The sequence below is a fragment of the Micromys minutus genome (assembly GCF_963924665.1).
Source record: "Micromys minutus genome assembly, chromosome: 20".
NCBI lineage: Eukaryota > Metazoa > Chordata > Mammalia > Rodentia > Muridae > Micromys > Micromys minutus.
In genome coordinates, this window is record NC_137955.1 from 42105524 (window position 1) to 42128642 (window position 23119).

General features: G+C 46.5%; 1 protein-coding gene across 1 annotated transcript in view; it reads left to right on the forward strand.

Annotated features, from left to right (window-relative positions):
* The first annotated feature begins 4386 nt into the window (after nt 1–4386).
* ANKH (ANKH inorganic pyrophosphate transport regulator) overlaps nt 4387–23119 on the forward strand; it is a 119145-nt gene continuing 100412 nt past the window's right edge. The window contains exon 1 of the mRNA XM_080933593.1: nt 4387–4845. Within this exon, the coding sequence (XP_080789719.1) occupies nt 4750–4845 (96 nt within the window). The 5' untranslated portion in view covers nt 4387–4749. The remainder of the gene's footprint in view (nt 4846–23119) is intronic.

Consider the following 23119-nt stretch of genomic DNA (forward strand, 5'->3'; position numbering starts at 1 on the left):
GACACTGAGACCTGGTAACCTTCATCAGTGGGTGGATGCTTATATGAGCACAGACTGCAGAAATGGCCTCTTCTCCCATTTGGAATGAGCTATGGAGCAAATTGGCACCAGGCCCAGCTGCAGAGCTCTAAGACTAGAATGCATATCTGGACTACTCTATTTTAGGGGGGGGTGTGACTCATTTGAATACCGGGCATCAATCTCTAGGACCGAGCCTTCCGTCGGAGAGGATTGCTAATTTGCTGATGCCGAACGTAGGGCACAGACAGCATAATCGTGAAGACCGATGTCGGTGACTCCATAAACCAAGCATATACCGGCCCGCATGGCATCTGCTGCCGAGCCATCTTCATCGCTCTCATCCTAGTCTGACCTCAGGAGAGCCCTCAAGGAAAGGATGCTCAGCCACACAGCCCCAAAACTGGATAACCGTAAGCATGGTATTTTAGTCTGACATCGGCAGCAAATGTTTCGGGAGATGATTTGAGTTTACAAATTTAAGATTAATTCCTGGGGGTGGAAGCAAATCAGACATGTATGAGGCATTTACTCTTCCTCACTAACTCTTTTTTTTCATAACAGTATAGGTACTACAGATGGTAATCCCAGCACTGGGGGGACCAGAGGATCATGAGTATGAGATCAGTCAAGACTACATAGTTAGATTATGGATAAAAAAAAGAAGGAAGGAAGGAAGGAAGCAGGAAGGAAGGAAGGAAGGAAGGAAGGAAGGAAGGAAGGAAGGAAGGAAAGGTATGGGCTTAACAATAACCTTATGCAATAAAATAATATTACTAGCCACTTATGAAACCCTTTTTCAGAAGAATAGTTCCTTACTCTGAAAGCGACACTGCCTTGCTCCTCAATGTTTTCTATGTATCTTTTGTGTTGGCTGCTTTTCTGTTGTTATAACCAAATACTGTGGCCTAGGAAACTTAGAGAAGGAAGAGTTTATTTGGACTCACGGTTTCAGAGGCTGGGGACTCTACCATGGTGGGAAGACACGGCAGCAGGCCATCATGGTGGCTGAGGGAGAAGCTGAGAAACCTGGTTGTCTGGCATGGTGAGCAATGAGCAAGGGAGAGAGAATTAACAGGAAATGGGGGAGGACACCCCTGCCCCAAACAGCACCACCACTTTGGGACCGAGAGTTTAAATATCTGATCTTATGGGAATGTTTTTCACTCCAACCTCCATACGTTCTTAAAAAACATTTTCTCTTCTTGGATTTATACATGCTCATTGTGTTAAAGATAAGGGAATGAAAAAGGAGAACAATTCTTGCTCACATTCATACAAATGCACCTACTGTTAACCATTGACCCTATATTCTCTTTCGGGATCCTTTTTTCAGTGTGTTGTATGACCAGTATGGTATCTGTAAACCCTGTATCAATGTGGGCTAAAAGCTATCAAATCTATGAATTTATAAATAATGAAGTTGTACCTCTCTCTCTCTAGGATTTATTTTATTTATATAACTACACTGTAGCTGCCTTCAGACACACCAGGACATTGGATTCCATTTCAGATGGTTGTGAGCCACCATGTGGTTGCTGGGAATTGAACTCAGGACCTCTGGAAGAGCAGTCAGTGCTCTAACCACTGAACCGTCTCTCCAGCCCAAGCTGTACCTTCCTGAAGATATCTTCTGGATCTAACTGACTGTGCTGGGATATTTTATCTCTGAATCATTCGGAGAACTTCTTACTTACCACCATCACTTACATTTGGGACATATTACGTGTCAGATTGTTGATGACTTGAAAACTATGTTTACACGAAGGGAGGGGCAAGGCTTCCTTTTTAAATCTATGATCTGATTGTGATTCTATTTAAATATTTATGTGTATGTGTTGGGGGAGGGGCACCGTGTACAGGAGTGTAGGTGCCTGCAGAGGCCAAAAGAGGGCACTGGACCCTGGGGAAGGGGAAGATACAGGCAGTGGCAAGCCATCAGACTTGGTTGCTGAGAACCAGACTGGAGTCCTTTTCCAGAGAGACAGCACTGCTGAGCCATTTTCAACCCCTGATTGGGATTCTTTACCGAAAAACAAAACAAAACCGAACCACGTAAACATTCCATTTCCTTTTTAAGTTTCCCTGGTGTTACTTGAATTAATATCTACTTAAAAGTCTAAAAAGGCATTCTTGTCTTTAATCAAAGATGACACCCACTTGTTCGTTAAGGAGGCATTTAAGAAAAGTCCTCAAGGATAACGGGCTTTGACTCTTCCCACCATCCCCTTCAGACCGAGAGTGTGCATTTGCCTGGAGCGGCTGAGATACAGCAGCCCTCGTCCAGAGACCAGTGAGAGCAAACTGGCCTTCAGGAGCATTGATCCGGCCCCTCATCAATTCACATCCCGGACAAAGGTCAGCACAATTAGATCACTTTAATTGAAAGGAGCTTATGAAAAGCTAGACTAACAGAATGGGTAAACCACCAGAACGTATTTGCTTTAGGACAGAAGTCTTTCTCCTCGGATTCCTTTAAATAACCCGTTCCTTTTTTTGGTATGGTTAGCTTAATAACTAACTATGCAGAAACACGTCTTTCAGGGATTACTCCTGAGGAGAGTGCTGTACCCAAGAACTTCCTGTTTTGCTGGGGAAAAAAAATCTCTTTTGAGGGTAACTGTTTGACATATCAAATGCAAGGAACAATGGCCCAAGTTTTGTTTTAATTATAGGTGAGGTAATTTGGGGTTACATGGAACTGCGGGTAAATGGTTTCCTACTCTTTAGGGGCCTCAATCGGAGTGCTTAGGACTGAAGGGGGGGATAAAGGGCATCAGATATGGAAATGTTTGATACTTGCAATGCAGTTGGAATAATCTGCACCGGAAAGTTAACATCTCAAGCTATTCTTTATTTGCTTATTTATGTATCTAATTAGTTTACAAAGGCAAGGTCTCCCTATAGAGTTCTAGCAGGCTTGGAACTCATTATATAGCAGAGACTGGCCTGGAACTTGCAGCAATCCTCCTGCCTCTGATTACCTTTAAATACAGTATTAATATGAGCCTAATAGAGATAATAAAAGGGAATGAGTTCATTTCTCAGGACAAAATACTTGACTGTTTTAAGGAATACATAAGTTTAACTCACTATGCTTATTTTAAACGACACATGGGAAGATACGAGTTGAACAAACTGCCTATCTCAACAGCTACAGACCGAAAACCCACGACCCCTTGTTCAGAAATTAATCCGTTCGAGAGAGCAAGAGCAGAGTTTGAAGAAAGAGATGGTTCAGCAGTTAAGAGCACGGGCTGCTCTTCGAGAGGACCTGGGTTCCATTCCCCAAGGCAGCTCACGACTGTCTGTATTCCAGGAGAAGATCCAACGCCCTCTTCTGGACTCTGTGGGGGCTGGGCAAGTATATGATGCAGAGACATACATGCATACAAAAAAAATGCCCATACACATAAAATAATAAAAAAATTAATGAAAAAGTTAAGACAAGAACAGAGAGCCAAAGCAAGCAAGGACCTGCTATGAGCTGGGCTTTTTGTGATTATACACGTCTCATGGAGGCTAGCCCCGCCCTGCCGCGAATGCTTCTGTCACTGCCTCCGGTCTATTTTTTCATACACTACACTGGGACACCGGCTGATGCCGGCTTTGTCAAGCTGTTCAGCTTTAGGTAAGAGTCTCAGCTCAGTAACACATCTGATATATCAGGAAACCACTGGGGGCATATTATAACACAGTCGAGCGGATTTCCTTTCCTTTTTTCTCCCCTTTCTAATTTAAAAGCAGATCTACCGGTTGGCTTTCAAATAGGTAAACAGTTGCACATTACTAGCAAAAGCTAGAGACCAGTATAGAGCATCCCAGAGCCCTAGTCCAGGGCAGACAGTCAGTCCCTGTCGCCCACTGTATTTTCCTTTAGGCACCGCAGATATCTGTCAGGAGAGATGCTCGTTCGGGGAAACCTTCCTTTCTCTCCCTCTGATGAAGCTGCGTCTCCCCCATCACCCTAAAACAGCTCCCAACCCGCCTTGAGGCCGCCCGGACGCCGGGGCCTTTCCAGCCCTGTTGTCCCTGGAGCTCTGCGCCCGGTTCCCAACTCTGGAGACGGCGCTCCCGCGGCCTCCCCGGGCGCCCCAGGGACGACGTGGGGCCGTCCGGGTCGGGTCACCCAGCCGGTGCGGTCCGGTGTCCCCGCCCGCCCGCCTCCTCGCTCCGCGCGCCCGACCCAGGCAGCGCCCGGGTCCCACGCCGGCGCGGACGGCAGCGGCCTGGGCGAGCGCAGCGCCCCCCGCGGCTGGGCTGCGCGCAGCGGAGCGGGGAGGCGGCGCCGGGCCGGCCCCCTCCCGGGTCGCCAGCGGTGTCGCGCCTCCGCCCGCCCCTGATTTCCTCCGCGCGGCGGCGGCGGCGGCGGCGGAGGCGCCTCGTGCGCGCGGTTATTTATTTATTTCCGGGCCCAGAGCGCTTATAATGGAGCCGCTGTCAGCAGAAGTCTCTGCTGCCGCCGCCGCCGCCGCCGCCGCCGCCGTCCCTGTCCCTCCTCTCTTTCTCCCCGGCCGATCTTTGTTGTGTGGGAGGGCAGCGGGGATGGACTTGAGCTCGCGGCTCTCCTGCTAGAGCAGCCGCGCTTGGAGAGGACGCCGCCACCGCGAGCAGCCGCCGCCCCAGGCCCCGCCGGCCGCGGCCTCCGTCCCCGCGCCGCGCTCCGCGCGCCTCCCAGCACAGTGCCCTCGCGGCGGCAGATGAGTGTGGGGTCAGCCCACGGCGGGGACTATGGTGAAATTCCCGGCGCTCACGCACTACTGGCCCCTGATCCGGTTCCTGGTGCCCCTCGGCATCACCAACATAGCCATCGACTTCGGGGAGCAGGTAAGCCCGGCCGCGCCCGGTGCGCCCCGCTCGCCCAGCCTCGGCCTTAGATGCCGGGCGCCCGGGGGATGCGGGAGGAAGGGAGTCACCTGCTCCGAGCCCCCTTTACCCTGGACCATTTGACGTGGCTTTGCAGCTTGTCGAGGGTGACTTTTGCAGCACCCTATCCCCTCCCTCTGCAGGTATTGGAGACTTTTCCAGCGTTCTTTTGGAAAATGGCAAGCGACGGGATGATGGGGGAACTTCACCTATAGAAGGGGGTTTCATGCTCGGGATGAGTATTATGTAATTTGTGATTATGTAAACCTCGGGCCCAGAACTCCATGTAGTTTCTAGCAGCATTTAGTGCTGGGCTTTTTACTTGCACAGGGTTGGTGATGGTAGTGATGGTGGGAGAATTTGCCTTACCATGATTTCCCACGGACTTCCAAATTTACATCTTTGCTTGTAGCCTACGTAAGGATTAGTAGTGTCCAGAAGGTACCTTGCGTAGCGGACCACTGACTATCTCTACTTTAGGATTTCTTGTGCCTCTCTGCCTCCCTTTCTCCCTCCCTCCCTCCCCTCCTCCCCCCTCTCCCCCACCCCCATCTTGGACAGAAGCACATTTCTGGTGCTCCCTTCTCTGTCCTTTCTTTTTCATGCCATCTCCATGTGGCGTCATTGCCAATCTGGTGCGGCAGGCTCTCCAGTGGCGGTGAGGCACTGTAATCCTTCTGCAGGGCTTCCAGGCTGTTGTAGTTACAACCTAAGGTCAAGGAGAGGATTTGGGGATGGGAGCTGTATCTTCTTAAAAGTGTAAGACGGACCTACTTTTGCAAACGGACATTTTTTTCCCCTTTCAAAGCAGTGGGATACACGCTCTTTTGTTCATTATGGGGCTCTGTCTGTTTGGGGATGGAGACGGGAGCGAGGAGTTCTAGACAGTCCCTGCACGGGCTGCTGTAGTTCACCTCTCTGTAGGGAATGATGATTCTTATGGGGAGGTGGTAGAGCCGATAATAAAGGATCATTAAAATGTCTCGTCAGTATTTAAGCCTCGGACTTGTCAAGAACAAAAGACTAGGAAAGTCGTTTAAGTGTTTCTTGGGTAGGTTTTGTTTGTGACTATAAAGACACGTTTACGAACTTCAGAGGTGGAGGTTTAGATTCCACTGAAAAGTTTGGACACTGCAATTGGGTGATCACAAACAGGAATCGCACAGCATGTCTCAGAGCATGCGTGCTGTAGGGTGCCCACGAAGAGACCCATAAGCCTAGCTCCCCTATTCTCTCCATAAACATTATGGATTTCTCTATTACTTTATTGCTGGTGGGGAGGTGATACAATGGAGAATTCTGGCAATTACAAAACCTGTTTTTCAGCGCGGTGTGGACTACTCTCAGCACTAGGGAGGCAGAGGCTGGTGAGTCTTGGTGCGTTCAAGGCAAGCCTGGTCTACAGAAAGGTTCCAGGTCAACCAGGGCTACAGTGTGACTCTGTTTCAAAACAAATAAGACACATTTTTAAAATACCATAATAAGCATTACAGCAAAGACTGAGAAAATATCTATTTTTACTTTTCACAGAAACTGCTTTTGATATATACATATCTGTATGTATGTATAATATATATACATGTATATATATATATTTCCTCCTTTCCCCATTGTTATTGGTTGATAGTCTAAAACATTAATCACTTACATTGATTGATCATCAAGTACATGGTTAAAACATCATGTTATATTTATGCATTTTATATTTGAGGGATGAATGAGAGGTCTAGGCATAGGGGATCTCAAGCCCAAGAACTGGCAGACCTGAATTTCAGATCTACACCCACCTTGGCCCTCAGAGGTTCTGATGAGCAGCCTCCACCAGTGAAGGCTGCTCAGGGATATTTCCCCAGGTTTCTTCGAAATTTAGAAATAAGTTCTAGATTTCCAGATCTCACCCTAGGCCAAAATATAATCTTTCCTGCCATATTTTGGACCTTTACATTTTTTTTATTACACTTATTTATTTAATGGGAAAGACACACCACACATATACATTTATCAGCTGAGCCACCTGGCCAGCTCTATATTGTGAACTTGAAAGTCCCAATAGATAAATTGTGAAAGCATTCTCTAGGAAAGGGAGACTGTAGCCCAGAAGTTCATGTTAGAAGAGACCAATCATTCAGATAGTTCAGTGGCAGCCAATACTTAATTTTAGTAAGGTTGGGTTAGGCTTTGGTTGAGGAGGAAGCATTAGAAACAGCCAATACCTTCTTAATAAAGCTATTGAAATCAGCCTTTACCACAGAACAATACAGATTGCCAAGTAAAGAAGCAAAATGCTAGGGTATGTTTTATTTTAAATTTTTATTTATGAGTTGGTGTGTGTGGGTATATGTGTGTGTACATATGCATGTCATGACACACATGTGGAGGTCCAAGGACAAATTTGTGGGATCACTTCTCTCCTTACCCCTTTGGATGGGTTCCTGTCGCCAGACTTGTTAGCAGGAACTTTACCCACCGAGCTGTGTTGTCCCGCCCCCCCCCCCCCCAGGATATACTTTAAACAGCATGTTTCTTTTACACTATCTAAATGTCTATTTGACCTACTAGGTACAGAAAGTCCCTGATTTTCTTTGAAGCCAGGATCACCACGTATCTTAGTCAGGGTTTCTATTGTCATGAAGAAACTCCATGATCAAGAGCAAGTTGGGGAGAAAAGGATTTATGTAATCCATCACTGAAGGAACTCAGGTCAGGAACTCAAACTGGGCAGGAGCCTGGGGAGGTCATGAGGGGTGCTGCTTACTGGCTCGCCCCTCTTGGCTCCCTTAGGTGGCTTTCTTGTAATAGAACCCTGTACTACAGCACAGAAATGGCCCCACCCACAATGGGCTGGGCCCTCCCACATCAATCAATAATTAAGAAAATGGCCTACAGGCTTTCCTGCAGCCTGATCTTAGGGAGGCATTTTCTTAATAGAGGTTCCCTCTCAGATGACTTTAGCTTGTGTCAGATTGACATAAAAACCAGCTAGCACATCAAGTTACATAGAGTAAATATGGTACTTAATAGCACTTAAAATGTTAAGGGCAACTTGAGTAAAGAATGTTGCAGCATTCTCAAGCTGAAATTTATTCTACCTGGTGCCAGACTGTCCTTCCCTTCCCCCACCAAAGACAGGAGTTTGCTGTGTAGCCCAGGCTTGACTTCAACTCTTGATCCTCCTGCCTCAGTTCTGGGACCACAGGTCAAGCAGATATTTCAAATGGCTCTAAAAGTGTCACTGAGTTTTGTAGAGTTTGCCACATGACAAAGGTGCTAGGAACTGTAATACTGCTCCTCCAGAGGGGAGGAACACTGGTCCTCTGGAAGAGCACTCTATGCATGATGCTTACCCATGCCCCCAGCCCCAGTACATCCTTTCTTAAGAAAGCCCTTCCTAGTGTAGAAAGCCTAGAGTCACCTTTCTGAGTCAAGGATGTCCTGAGTTATTAGTGTCATAAGCGGAGGAGGGAGAACGAATTAGTGAAGTTGTGGTTTGAATGAAAATTCCCCCCTCCCAAGGGCTCATAAGGACTATTAGGAGGTGTGGCCTTATTGGAGTAGGTGTGGCATTGTTGGAGGAAGTGTGTCACTGGGGGTGGGCTTTTAGGTCTCAGATGCTCAAGCCAGGCCTAGTGTGGGATTCGCTTCCGGATCCAGATGTAGAGCTCTCAGCTACCTCTTCGGTGCTGTATCTGCTTGTGTCCCACCATGCTTCCCACCATGACAATAATGGACTAGAACTGAGCTATAAGCCAGCTCCAGTTCAGTGTTTTCCCTCATAAGAGTTGATGTGGTCATGGTGTCTCTTGGCAGCAATAAAACCCTATGGGAGAAGTGTCCTACCTTTCTAAAATATATCTTCATCCCTTTGCAAAATAATTTTCTTCCTTTAGGCCAAGCCACAGGAAGGTTAAGTGTTAATGTCTGACTGAGGCCTCTCTTGGAAAGGACTTGCTTCATTCAGGGTCACTTCACTGAGCCAGTCAGGGACCTGCTAGGTGGGTTTGTCTGACAACCTTTGGGTACATCATCAAAATGCCAAAAACTTCAATTGTTCATCCCAAGCTAAGTTTCTAAGTGACGGTAGGAGAGACAGTTTACCCCTTCAGTCTATTCTGTATTGGTGAGATTTCTCTAATCATACAAGTAAGAAATGGCCAGGTGCTATAGGACATGCCTAGAACCCCAGCACTCAGAAAGCTGAGGCCATATCATGAGGGTGGGTCTCAGTTCATAAAAAGGAAATTAACGCTAGTTGTTAAGGTAATTGGAAAGCGGGGGCTGGGAGGGAGGGGCTTTTAATTCCACTACAAAGAGAAACTTTTAGTGATTTGGCCATCTCTTGCCAACTAGTTTTTTAAACCCAGTTGAGAGAGACCAGGGCGTGGTCTGTAATGTTTTATAGAATACAAAAGCATTTTCTCTAAGTCATTTAAAAATGTTTATGGGGCTGGGGGTGCATGTCAGTGATAAACTGATTTTATAGAATATAGAAAGGTTCTGGGTTCAGTCCTCAGCTCCAGCACCATTACCACCCCCTAAAAGAAAACGAAAAGAAAACCAACTAAACAAAAGCCCTGAAGTGTTTAAGTATGGCTGTAAATGGCAGTGTAATATTTCACTGGCCTTGAACTTGTATTCAGTCTGTCTTGTGTGTAACTGTGTTGTTCAAATATTGAGGTTTCTTGTTTGTCCTTTCACACCATAAAGCTTCAGTTGCCGTCTCTGGAGCAGCCGCACACTGTGCTATGTCTAAGGCCCTGGGCTCACTGCCTGGCATGCTTTTGTGCCGATTTCAGTTTGTCATTCTTAGAAAACGAGGCCGCACTTTCTAACAGTCGTATTTAGTCAAGGACAGCGTGGTCACCTTAGTGTTCTTGTTCACCTGCCTCCTTACCTTCTGGCTTTCCTCAGCAGTACGCCCGCACAAAAGCACTCCTCTTTGGGTTACTCTGGAAAGTGGGTTGTTTGGAGATCCACCAAGGTGAAATCCTTCCTTTATGTATAGACATGGTTTGATGAGCCCTGCAAATGGTACCTTTGCCAGTTTGCTTCTTTCCAAGCCTGTCATTCATTCGTGCAGATCCCAGCTATGCCTCTTTCTAGTAATGGATCGACTTCTTAAAAGTGGTTCTGTGCATGTAGAGTGTAATGTCATTTACAATTTGGGAACGCTTGGGTGGGGGAGCACACTCCGCTGTGTGTTAGTGGTAGGTAACCTGGTTTTCATTCTTTCTACTCTCCTTTGTTTGGTTTGGGGTGATGGAGGTGCCATGGTATAGTGGGGGTATGGTGGGGTGACAGAGGTGGTCATGGTGAGGTGTGTGTGGAATGGATACTTAACCCCTTATTCTCATATGTGAGCTATAGACAACAAATCCTGTAAAATTCCCAGTGTATACTATGCCAGAGAGATCTGGGGCTATCGTCCTTTAAAAAAAAAAAAAATGTTTGTCAGGTATTCTTTTGAGCACCTGTGATATAAGGTATTCTTGTGAGTACCTGTGGCTCTACTAGTCACCTTACAGATTGAAGAAGGGCTTACTTTCTTTATGGTTATCTGGGTACAGGTGTCCAAAACTAGTGCATTTTTTTTAAAATAACTGAAAGTTGTCCTTTTAGGTATGAAATATTTTCTTTCTTTTTTTTTTAACTATGAAAACAAATCCAATTGAACAACATATGTCTATTTTTCTACCTTATGAAATGTAGTTTACAAAACACAGTGTAGCATTTTTGGCAGCCTGTGAATGTCTGTCTTGTGCTAGGCAATCAAGGTTGCCCATGACAGTGACATTCAAAATACTCTACAATGGCACACCAGCCGATAGGCACCGCCCGGTCCTGAGCCATTTGTCAGCACTGCTCTTATGAGCTTTGGAAACCCCTAGATGCATTTGCTGCCTCTGCCTCTGCTGCTGCTCTTCTTCCTCTCCCTTCCTCTTCCTCCTCCTCCTTCAATTTTAGGTTACATATCTGCTGCCTTCATTGTTTCTCAGCAGACATTTATGCAGTGTGCCTACCCAACCACTTTAATAACACGGACAAAATACAATTAAAATAGCCAGCTTGTCGAGTTTGTTTCTAAATTTTCTGCCTTGGGTCTGGTCTGTGTCCAGGAAACCAAAATTCATTAGGCTGCCAAGCAAAATAAAGAATAAATGACTTTGGTTGCCTCTAGTGACACGAATTCTTTTGTTCATGTTGTTTTTATTCTAGAGATATCTAAAGTCATTGTCAGTGCAGTAATCTCTTATCTTTACAGTTTTTGGTCCTTTCAGGGTTCCAAGGTTCCAAACAATGTATTTTGGGCATACACACACACACATATATGTTGTGTGTCTACACTGGGACTTCGTTTAGTCTGAGCTTTCGAAGGTTTTGCACATACTGTCTTTTTAAGCACACGGATTTTATACGTACAGTTGCCCTGCTGTGTCCAGAAAACAGTTTTCCCTGTAGTCCTCCACTGCCTCAGACTCTTACACACAGTCTACCCCTCCATTCCCAGTGTAATATAGATGTCCCATTTGGAGCTGAGCATCCACCGTCTCTGTTTTAACACACCCTGACTAGTTTGGGGTCTTTGAGCGAATCACCATCTACTGCAAAAGAAAGCTTCTCAGATGGTGGTGGTTGGAAGGCGAACTAATCTACAGGTCTAACAGTTGTCCTTGGGAATCGGTTTAGTAGACTATGCGTATTTAGCAGTAATAGCAGTAGGGTCTCCCCTAGTGCCTAAGACCTATCTAGACACAGGTTCTTCACTTGATAAGATGCCCAGTCTGGGTTTTGTCTTGTGGAGTATGACTTGGATCCAGTCAGAGAGTTATGTGACTGTAGGACATTTTTTGCCACTGTTGTACCAGTGGGCGTATCTTACCAGGTTGGTCATCGATGTAAGTCATAGGGTTCCCAGCTGGGTAAGACAGGTAATTCATGTTCTCCCTGACTAGTGTGAATGGCACCTTCCAGCACAGTGAAAGCTAGCCAGTAGGAATAAATCTTCTGCTGGGAACCAGGTACATCTTGCCATGCTCAGTGACTCAAGTGTAGCACCTTCGGCAGTAGGGTCTTACTGTCAAATTCTGGGGCGTGACGAGGGGGCTAGCAATAGTCTGGACTGTTTGGGAGTCTGTGGGACTTCACTAATGAACAGCTCCAAAGGAGGTAACTGTTCCGAGCACTAGGGTTTTTATTATCATTCTAGAGAAAGAGCAATAGAGTGTTGACCCATTATAGGGTAACTCTGTTTAAACTCCACATGTGTGTGTGTGTGTGTATGTATGTATGTATGTATGTATGTATATATATATATATATATGTATATATGAAAACTTCTGTAATAGTAGACTTTTTTGAAATATCTTTAATGTTACTTATCCTTCCCCAGGTTCCATCATCAACCCTGCCCTTCCGTCTGCCTCTGCACTAAACCTTTCCTGTACCATTAGTCCCCTTTAACCCTTTATACCACTGTAGTCTTTCTCCCCCCTTTAAATCCCTCTTATGACTCCTTCATTATTTTCGGAACTTCATGGGTATTCTAAATTCAATGCCACACCTGGGGATTCTGTAAAGGACCTTAAAGCACAGGTAGTAAGAACAATAATTATCCAGGTTGTAGTGGTGGTGTGTGCCTTTAGTGGAGGCACACTGGAGACAAAGGCAAGTAGATGGATCTCTGAGTTCAAGACCAGCCTGGTCTACAGAGTGGGTTCTGCATGTGCACTTACATATACACACATGCATTTGCACACACACACACACAAACTCAGAACTAATACAAAATAAATGATAGGCAATCCATATGAAACGCTTTCACACTCAGAGTAGGCTGTCTGATTGGGTGGCACAGCTTAACTCCAGCCTGTTCTGCCCAATCAGACAGGCTGGGTAATTACAGCCGAACACTCATCTGGTGCTGGCAAAGAAACAGTAAGATGTTTGTATACAGCTCTCCCCCGAATGAGGTGGCCCTTTGCCTCTGCAAACGCTCTTGTCGTCAAAGTGGACAGCTCTGGTCTCCAGAGGTAAAGCCACGTGACCGGATGGGTAGCTGCAGGCTTCAGACCAAACCTTGCAAACCTAGGTTCAGCTTGATTTGCTTTCGCTACTGCCAAGGCTCTGGGGGCATCCTGTTCCTGGTACAACCTCCAAACTCCACAGTGACGCTGTGAGAACAGGAGTGTTGAAAGGGACACTGGCAACACTTAAGAGTGATCTCAGTCAAGTAGGCCGGGCTTCGGCTTTCTCACTGGATGTGGTGGCTTCTTCCTGCCAGAACTGAACTTGAAGTCCTGACCATTTGCGGGAGCAAAGGGGCCATTTATTCCAAGATGAGCAGCCACCACGCAGCCTGTGTATCTAGATCAGGAACTGGTCCAGGGAGGAGTTGACAGGTCTGCTTCTCTAGTTTTAGAGTTTTGTTGGTTGCTTTTCCACGGTTATGTTTGTTTTGCTTTTGAGATGGGATTTCTGCCATGCTGTCTTGGAACTCAGATGTTTACTGACTCAGCCTCCCCAGCCCTGTGATCACGCACCTCCACACTCAGCTCGTACCTCTACACGAAGCTGGGGAGGGGGGTTAATTTAAAAAAAATTTTTTAATGGGATTACGTTGGTGAGATTCTTATTGGTTGTAACATCCTGGGTCCTGTTCAGTAAGAATCTACTCATTAGATTTTCATCGGCAGGGGCTGATTTCACTGTTCCAAGGGCTAACAAAGGGTGCAAGTTACCACGGAGAACAGGACATGTGAGGCTCCGCCCACATGCAACGCACAGATATGGGGTGGTCTTTTGGGGCAGGGGATCTAAAGAGTGGTAATCCTGGGTTGGACGGTCCAAGCATAGCTAGAAAAACAACAGAGACTCCTCGGGACAGAGTTGGAATTGTGAGTGGGAAACAGAAGGTCTGAGGGTCGAAACTTTTCCCAGAAGCAAGAGACCAGCTCAGGTGGGCAGAATTCCGTGGCATGATTACAGAGTTGAGAAAGTGGGAACCATGTGGCTTATTTTGAGGGACCCAAAAAAGAGTGGTTTTGTCCAGAGGTTATGGGAGCCATGGGAGCCATGGGAGCAATTCTCTGGGAGAGCTGGCCACATAGTGGGTCTTCAGCTCAGATGACTGTGTGTCTCGTCTGTAGCAGGAAGCACTCCATATCCCCTGCTGTCTTTTCTAAAATAGAACTGTGAGCCAGACAAGCATGTGAGTCCCTGGCTGTCATCTTCTGGTTTGCCTCTGGCCTTCTGTGCAGCTGTTCTGTGTTTCCGAGACTCTAAGATAAGAAGTTTGCTCTTTGGCTTATACAAACTTCTGGCTGTCAGCCCCTTGGGTCCTGCAGTGTGGGGGAGGATTTACATAGCACATTGAGAAAAAAAAAAAAAAAAGTCTGACTTAGGAATGGTTCAAGTATTTTGACAGGAAGCTCATCATAGCAGGAGTGGTCTAAACTTGTCATTTATGGAGACATATTTCGTGGGAAGGCATCATGTGGCCACAGTCAGTAGGAAACAGGGAACGTTCACCACTTCATGATTTGAGCCACAGTCATAGCTTACAGTCAGCTTTGGTAAGGGCCAAGGCATTGTTCTCTTCTCATCAGACCTCACAAGCTGTTGTCCTAGACCTTTCCAGCAACCTTGTTCTTAGGGTCAGGTGATGGCCTCAGACTCCTGGCATTGCATCACCGGGAACACCTGCCCTGGCGCCTGATTTGCAAGGAGGCACACCTCATTTCTGCTCCAAGGCAGTAGAGCCACACGCTCTAAACTACCAATCAGTCTGGGCAGGTGTTGCAACAGCGTGGGTAGTTAGCCCACAGTGTACTTAGGTTTTCCTAGGCAAAGCTGTGCTTACATAGAGGGAAAAAAAGGACCTTGGGCTGAGATTTAGAGGTGCTGGAGACCCCACTGCCAGCCCCCAAGGTGAAGGCAGCAGTAAGCATCAGAAACTGCACTGCAGAATCTTCTTTGTTTTTCTGAAATTCTCACTCTGTGTCTTCTTTGGGGGGGGGGGGGCTGGAGAATGTTTTTTCTCTTTCAGAAAGTGACATATAATTTGTGCACACCTGAAACTTAAAACTTTTAAGCATAGAATGCCCCGTGCAATTTGACAAAGAGCAAATGCATGCTTGTGGGGCAAAGCCACACCCATCAGTCCTATCCACTCAGAATTTTCCTGGTGTCCACTGAAAACAGCTGCTCTTCTGAATCCAGTACCAGTCTCTGTAACTGCTCACACAAACAGCATGTGTACCCAGTCCCTGAAGGAGTAAGTTTGAAGCCACTTGTTTGTGAAAATATGTGCCATAATTTCAAAAGGTAGCTTAGGTTTGGGATGTATTTCGGGAATGAATATAGGATATGATATCCGTGTGTTTTGGAACATACACATACCACAGTGAAATTGAAAATAAAGGCTTAAAGGAACTTATCATGTGTGCTGCATTTTGTAGAGTGAAATATGCCAGACACAAGTATGAGACCCCAGTAATAAAAACACCTACACTATTGAAGTCATAGAGATGGAGTGTAGATCAGTGGCCAGGGAGGCAGGGATTGGCGCTGCTTGGTGAGTGTAGTGTAGAATTTCAATATGAGGGGTTAAAAAAATTGCGGAAATTGATCAAAACAGTATGAATCCATTCCACATTACTGATATATGTGTGCTTTTAAACCCTTACAAGGACAAATGCTTATAACGTTTTTTCCCCCTCAATTAAGAAATTTAAATAAGCATCATAAGCAACTAGAAAACTTGGTCTCGATTCAAGACTATATCTGTTTCTTTTATTCACCTTTCAGAAATCCTTTTCATTGTAAAAGAAGGAAAAGTCTTCGGGTTTTACTGCTGTGAACGGACACCGTGACCAAGGTGTCATCTTATAAGGACAACATTTAGTTGGGGCTGGCTCACAGGTTCAGAGGTTAGTCCATTCTCAAGGTGGGGGCATGACAGCATCTAGGCGGGCATGGTGCAGGAGGAGCTGAGAGTTCTACATATTCCTCAGATGAAGGCTGCTAGTGGGAGACTGGTTGCCAGGCAGCTAGGATGAGGGTCTTAAAGCCCACACCCACAGTGACACACCTACACCATCAAGGCCACACCAACTCCAACAGGGTCACACCTCTAAATAGTGCCACCACCTGGGCTGGGATTTTCAAACCATAATAGTTGGGCATGGTGACATGGGGGTCTTTAATCTCAGCACTTGGGAGGCAGCGGAGGCCAGAGTACCCACCCTACTTCCCACTCACTCACTACCTAGGGAGTTCCATGCCAGCCAGGGTTACACAGCGAGAACCTGCCCTCAAAACAACTAGAAAATAATAATCGTCTGATGTTCCCCACCTTGATGCCGCGGACATGTTCTCATGTTTCTTATGCGTGTGCTTCAGAAAAAGAACGTCTTCCCGTCTTCCCCCTTCTAGGACGGGTGACTTTTGGGTTAAATATTCATTGGAAGTCTGAAGGTTGGTGTTTCCAGCCTTTGGACATGTTGAAATTCATTTAACTATTCCTCGGTGGCTAGGTTGATTCTGTTTCATCCCTGTAGCTGGTAATGCTATGAAAACTCTGTGTGTGTGTGTGTGTGTGTGTGTGTGTGTGTGTGTGTATGTGTGTGTGTGTAGAAACCTTTGTAGGCATTGATTATTTCTTTGCTCACATGCATGTGCAATATGTGTGCAAGGCCTCTGCAGCTGTCATATTTCTCGGAACGCCCCTGTCCCTGGCATGGCTTCCTGCCTGAGAGCTATTCCATGGCCTGTGACTTCAACACTGAAACTCTGCATTTTAGCTGACAAACCATGTGGTCTTGAACTCCTTGATTTCTTTTAGTGAAAGCACTTTAAAATGCTGGTTGATTAAGGGTATCATATTACTTTAAAGTCAATTCTGGATTTTCATTTTATATATATGTGTGTGTCACACACACACACACACACACACACATACATACAGTTCTTGCCCTGTAAAGAAACAAGGGTCAGGTGCATTTCCTTGAAAGAGTGATGTGAGTGATTCTGTAGAGAAATGAAGCAGTGATATTTAGAGGAAATAGGAAAGGTAACATGTCCTATTCCTCCCTTGTTGTGATGAGCACCGTGACTTCTGTGTTTCAGGTGGTTGCCTCTTACATAGGTTGGGAAAGTGGGGAAGAGAAAGGCAGGAGCAGAGGGGTTTCCCATTCATGCGGATGTGACTGCTGACCCCCCGAGACTTTGTCCTCCCTTCCCTGAGGATCAGAGAAGACAGATCCAAACAAGTTTGTTGCATGGGAACAGGGCAGACTCCTGGGAGCCAGGATACCAGATTCGACTTCTGTTTCTGTCCAAGTCTGCGACCTTAAGACTTGAACTTGGTGTCTGTGGCTTTCCTGCCATCAGGTGTTGGGGGCACAGAGGTGACCCAACTTTCTTGGGGACTGTGCAGGAAAAACAGATGAGGATGAGTATTGCCATGCTCCGAAAACTATGAGATGCTGTCCGTACAGAGTGCAGCCCTGCCGAGACTTGAGCTTGTTGCTATGATTATCTCGGCAGATAATTTTCCCCTTGTGTCCCCCCAGTGATTCTCATTAAGGAGATTTCTGAAACCACAGCCAGCTGGGCTAGGGGTCCAGGGAAGCATGGAAGTGCCAGGTGCTTGGAACATTTGGATATTACAGCATATTGGCTCCTTCCCACAGCCTTGTGGAAAGGACATTTAAAACTAGGTTTTCTCATCTGTGTGTGCGCTAAGTGTGTTACTAGAATTTGAGTGATGTGATTTTTTTTTTTTTTTTTTGAGAGATCAGCTTAATTTTCTTTTCATTATAAGCTGTCCTGTTTGACACAGGATTCGGGACGGTAGCTACCACCATAAGCTACGGGCCCTACTGTGATCTTCACTACAAATGTCAAGCGTGTCTGAATTTTATCAACAGATAGGGCAGGAACATACTCTAGTGCTTTGAGACAAGGTACAGGGGCTGCTTAATGAGCTAGAACCTGTGATTGACTTCCCCAGGCACTTAATATGTTATTTTGGAGTGTTTTTATTGTTGAGGAGTGGAGGTGCAGAAACGTTGAGGCTGTGGGTGTTTCCTGGATACTGACGATGTCCCAGGCAAAGGCCCAATAATGAGATAGCTGTGTGCTGGTTAGGTGACCTAACCACCTCTCCAGAGCCTAGGTGACCAAGGCCAGCCTGGGCAGTATAAAGTAGCCTGGTTTCCACAAGGGAACAAAAATCCGGAAAGAAGACTGAAGCAGCTGTTGCCCTTAATCGAGTCTGCCAGGTAGAGCAACTATCAAATAATAGAATCAGGGCCGAGAGAAGGGCAGGGAAGGGCGTGCATGCCCTCGAATCCAGAAGGAGCCCAACCCCCACCTTCAGAGGCAAGGAGGTCTGCTGATCATGCCGAGACCTGAAGGGAATGGAAGTGCTTCTGGAAGCCAACATCCCAGCCGAAGACTGACTCGTGTTTACTGAATTTGGAGCAGAGCCTGAAGGAAGCGAGGATGGCTAAGGGATCATGGCAGGACCGGGGAGGGCAGGAGTTTGGACTTGATCCAAGAGTCTGACCTTTCCCCTGCACCATATGGAACAAAAAGCATTCTTAGGAGGGTTCAGTGTGTCTGGACATGAGTATTTGACATTATAATTTTGGTTTCTACGTAGCTGGTGGGTGACGGGAACCAACCAGGAAGCCACTGACTGTGGTTACCACCAGTTAGACGGCGATGGCCTTCTTGGAATCAGGAGGCTGGAGCAGAAGCCAATCTAGTAGCAGATGAAGTTGACCATGGCCCTGCCTTGGACAGGATGGCTGGTTGGGCCACCAAATTTAAAGAGAGCTAGGTGAGGATAAAGATAGAGTTCTGTTTGATCTCTAGAACCCCATGTGCAAGGAAAGAACTATCACTAGAAAGTTATGCTTTGATACCTACACCCCACACACACAAAATTAACTAAGACTTGTAAATGGGTTCTATTTTAGCCATTATTAATTAATTAGTAGATTTTTAAAAATATTTCAAGTTAACTGACTAAAGGAATACAAATTATAGATGAGTGGTAGATGCTATGAGAAACCATACTTAGTATCTGGATCTTGAAAGATCTCCCTCTCCTCCCCCACCCCCACCCCTCCGGCCTCTCTCTGTCTCTGTCTCTGTCTCTCTCTCTCTCTCTCTCTCTCTCTCTCACACACACACACACACACACACACACACACACACAAAAGCACTCCACTACATTCTTCATAAATGTAAATGGGATCTTCTTAGAGTTCTTTTTCCCCCTAAGTGCAGATGCTCTGAACATCCATTTATTCCTTCAGAATGTAAAAATGCTTTAGCAGGGTGTACTCAGCTTCCAGCCATTTGCCTTAATGAACTAATGATATGGAAGACAGGTCACTGTGACTGACGTTGGGCTGTGTTAGGGTTTCAGAGCCTGGTTGACAGCAGAGAGATACCATCTGGAATTAGATCAGTGTAGCTACTTGTCTGTCCTTCCGCAGCCCAGATGCTTGTGTAGACAGCCGCAGACGTGCCAGCCTCCCCAGCTACCCTTCCGTAATTGTTTGTATTATATGGGTCTCCTCGTAACCATAAAAGTGATATAGAACACATCCCCCACCGCTACCACCCCCCACCCCCACTTTTTTTTTCTTGAAACAGGGTCTTATTGTGGTGCTCTGGCTGGCCTGGAACTCACAGAGCTTCACCTGGGATTAAAGGTGTCTGCCACCGTGCCTAGTGGTGTGGCGTGGTGGTTTCTAAGCCACTCTGCCGTAGTTGTGTGTTCTGACTGCTAAGGCTTGGCTTGGCATGGTAACACATGCTTATGATTGATCCCAGAACTGAGGAGGCTGACAGGCAAGGATCAAACATGATCTGCCAGCCTAGGATGTACAGTGAGACCCTGCACAAAAATAAAGCGTGCAGCGACCAATGGTAGAAAACCGCGCCATCGAAGGAGCCATCCTAGAAGCAAGTAGTATTACAGAAGTAAAGAAAAAAGGAAGTTTGTCTTGTTCTTCTGAACCTGAACAACTAGTTTGCTTATCCTATGAGGAGGATAATGGAGTCTGGGGAACCAGTTGGTGCCAGGGCTCACAGACAGAGTATTAGTTTAAAATCAGAATGTTCCCTTGATGCATGCAACTCACAGTTGGGACAGCCATCATTTCAAAACCTTATACAGATACTCCCTTTACTTCTCATGGAAGTGAGTGGGAGGCAGCCTCCTAGGGGACAGGCCCACAAAGACTTGGAAGCCAGGAGGATTCTGGGAAATGGACCTCCTGGGAGTGGGGGTGAGACTGATTGGGAGCCCGGGATGAACTATCCTGGGTGAGCTATGACCTCTGCACAATGCTGCCAAACAGCCCCCCTGGGGCATCGTGCTTGGTTGCTGGGGTAGGGAGTGACTGGGGCAAAAGGAAGAGAATATCCCCTTTGCTGGGGTAGGGCTGTGTTACAGAGTTTACAACTCTCTGCCTGTAACACACTCTCAGGTTTTGCATCACCATATTTGCTGCTGGGGTCACAGGGAAGGGTGTTCAAGTTTTTTTTTTTTTTTAATTAGATTTATATATTTTATTTTATGTGAGAGAGGATGTATGTGTACCATGTGTGAGAGGATGTATGTGTACCATGTGAGAGAGGATGTATGTGTACCATGTGTGTGCTTTATGCCCATGGAGGTCGGAAGGGGACATCCGATCTCCTGGAACTAGAGTTAATGGATGGCCGTAAGTCACCAGTGGGTGCTGAGACAGAAGCCAGGTCTCCTGTAAGAGCAACGAGCACACTTATGCTAAGCAGTCTCTCATGATGTTTCAACGCTGAAAATAAATCTCATTTCTTAGAGACATGTTTGTTCTCACGACCTCTGTCAGCAGCTACCTGTTAACAGTCGCGTTCCCTGCTCCGTGACCTAGCCCTGTCCTACACGCCTGGCAGATTTCCAGCTCCTGTCCCGTCTCGCTCCTTGCAAACTAATACAGAAAGCATCATCTATAGCTACATTCATTAGGTACTAGGAAGCTGGACAAAAGAAAATATTTCCTATAATTAGAACCTATCCATTAATAAGAGGATTTCTTATATATATATATATGAAATAATATATATGATATGTGATATCATATATTATTATAACAATATAATAATGTAATGATATATATATATGTAAAATCAATCATCTCATCTACAGTGGAAACATCCATAAGTTTTGAATTGCAGGCACAGAAGGTAAGTATGGGAGTGCTGGCACACTGTAATCCCAGCACACAAGAGGCTGAAGGTGAGGACTGCCAGTTTGAGGGCAACTTGGACTTCACAGTGAGCTCAGGCCAGTCAGAGACAGAGATCCAACAGTCTGTCTCAAAATAAAAACTAAATAAAAAGAAACGAAAGCAAGCGCTCTCTGCTCACTGCTTTGCCACTTTAATTTCAGAAGGAATGGACAGGGTGTCATGTAGCCTGGCTGTCCTCAGACTTGCTCTGTGGCCCAGGATGACTTGGAGCTCCTACCTCCACCTCCCAAGGGCCGGGATTACAGGCACGTGCCACCACTCCTAGGGCATTATTTCAGTATGTGACAAAGGGTGCCTCGCTGGACACACACATTCTCAACGGCCTGCCTAGGGATAGAGCCACATGCTTGCAGATGTCCGTATTGCATGGGTCTGACTGAATTTCCCTCCTCTAGGACAAGAATACCTTCACCCTGCATAGTGCTCTAGGACTGTGGAGGGGCCTGGTGACCAGTGCGGATGATACAGAGACCAGAGTCAGGGACCTCCGTTCCCTTTTTCGGGATCACATAATGGAGGAGGAGAGGGCTGCTCCAGGTCACCATGAAGGCATGAGCTGCCCCCAGAACCAAGTAGCATTCATCATCACCGCAGGCTCTGCCCTCCCCCCCCCATCCATCCCTAAACATCCCTGGCTTGTGTCCCCTCTCTCTCTGCCCCTCCTCCGTCCTCTCCTAGGCCACAGTTCCCTCTGATACGCAGCGTATGTACCACTTTCTTAAAATGTAATCATAGTGTGGGAAAGCAAGAGCGTGCTGTGGGCTCTCTGGACTTTAATTGCCAGTTCCTTCTGGCACGAAGCGCAGTCCCCCTGCTTTTCAGCACCTTTCATAAGTCAAGTCTGTTTAGAGGTTTTTTTTTTCCTTGCCAAGCGTTCATTAGTTTCAGATTGAGTTGCCCTGGTTGCCACTGTGATGAATTCCTTTCCTCTCCTCAGCAGCCAGCTCCAGAGGAGGCAGAAGAGTCCCATTGGTTCCACCCCATCCTTTTGAAGAAGTATGGTGGAACCTCCCTGTCATATGGACTGTTATGCCCTGTTCCTCCTCCATCTTCCCATGATCCCCTAGGGCAGGGCCTCTGTGTGACATAGTCTGCACTCTCCCTGTCCATAGAGGTCTTCTCCTACCGAACTCTGCACACAGTAGGAACTTCAGATGGGCTTGCATAAGTTGGAGAGGGAAGGAAATCGTGGACGTGCCTGGTGCCAATGGGATCTTGTTGAGGACAGTGGAGATGAGCCCATCTCTCTCACAGAGCCCATTCTTCTCTGTGAATGGTTGGTGAGGCAACCTTAGCAGATGTTTTCCTAAACAAATGCATAGACACAGCCTGGTAACCCCGGTGTGCACAGTAAGCTCGGAGTGTACATCAGGAAAGCTGGGGATGTTTTGAGGCGGGAAGGATGGCTGGGACATGTATGTAGGTCTGGCATCTGCTTCTACCATACATTGAAACTGGGTGCTGTACATAGCCGTCCTACAACATGCACACAGCACACTTAGGGTCCACCTGTGTAGCCCATGTTGACCTTAAGTTTGCCCTCAGCCTTCCGAGATTGCTGATCACAACCGTGGACCCAGTACTTGGTTTGAAAGCAATTTTATTATTGTGTTCGGTGAGAAAGTTTTCCTAGTGAGGTAAAGCATGGGTTTGCTGAGGCAGTTTCTCTTGAGGGAACTTCAGTCCCAGAGGGTCCATTGCAGGGAAGCCAGTATGAAGTGGTAAAGGGTGTACAGAAGGCTCGCAATCAGGAGCCCTTCCTGGAGCTTCCCTCTCCTGTATCTATGTACCTTAATAAATGACAGTCATTTCCTGGGCAGGCAGTGTAAACAATAGTCGTTTGGGGACAGTCGTGTGTGGGTGACACCGGAGGACAGAATCCTTTTGGTGTGAGGATTCTGTGTTCTCACTATTACACGGAGAGA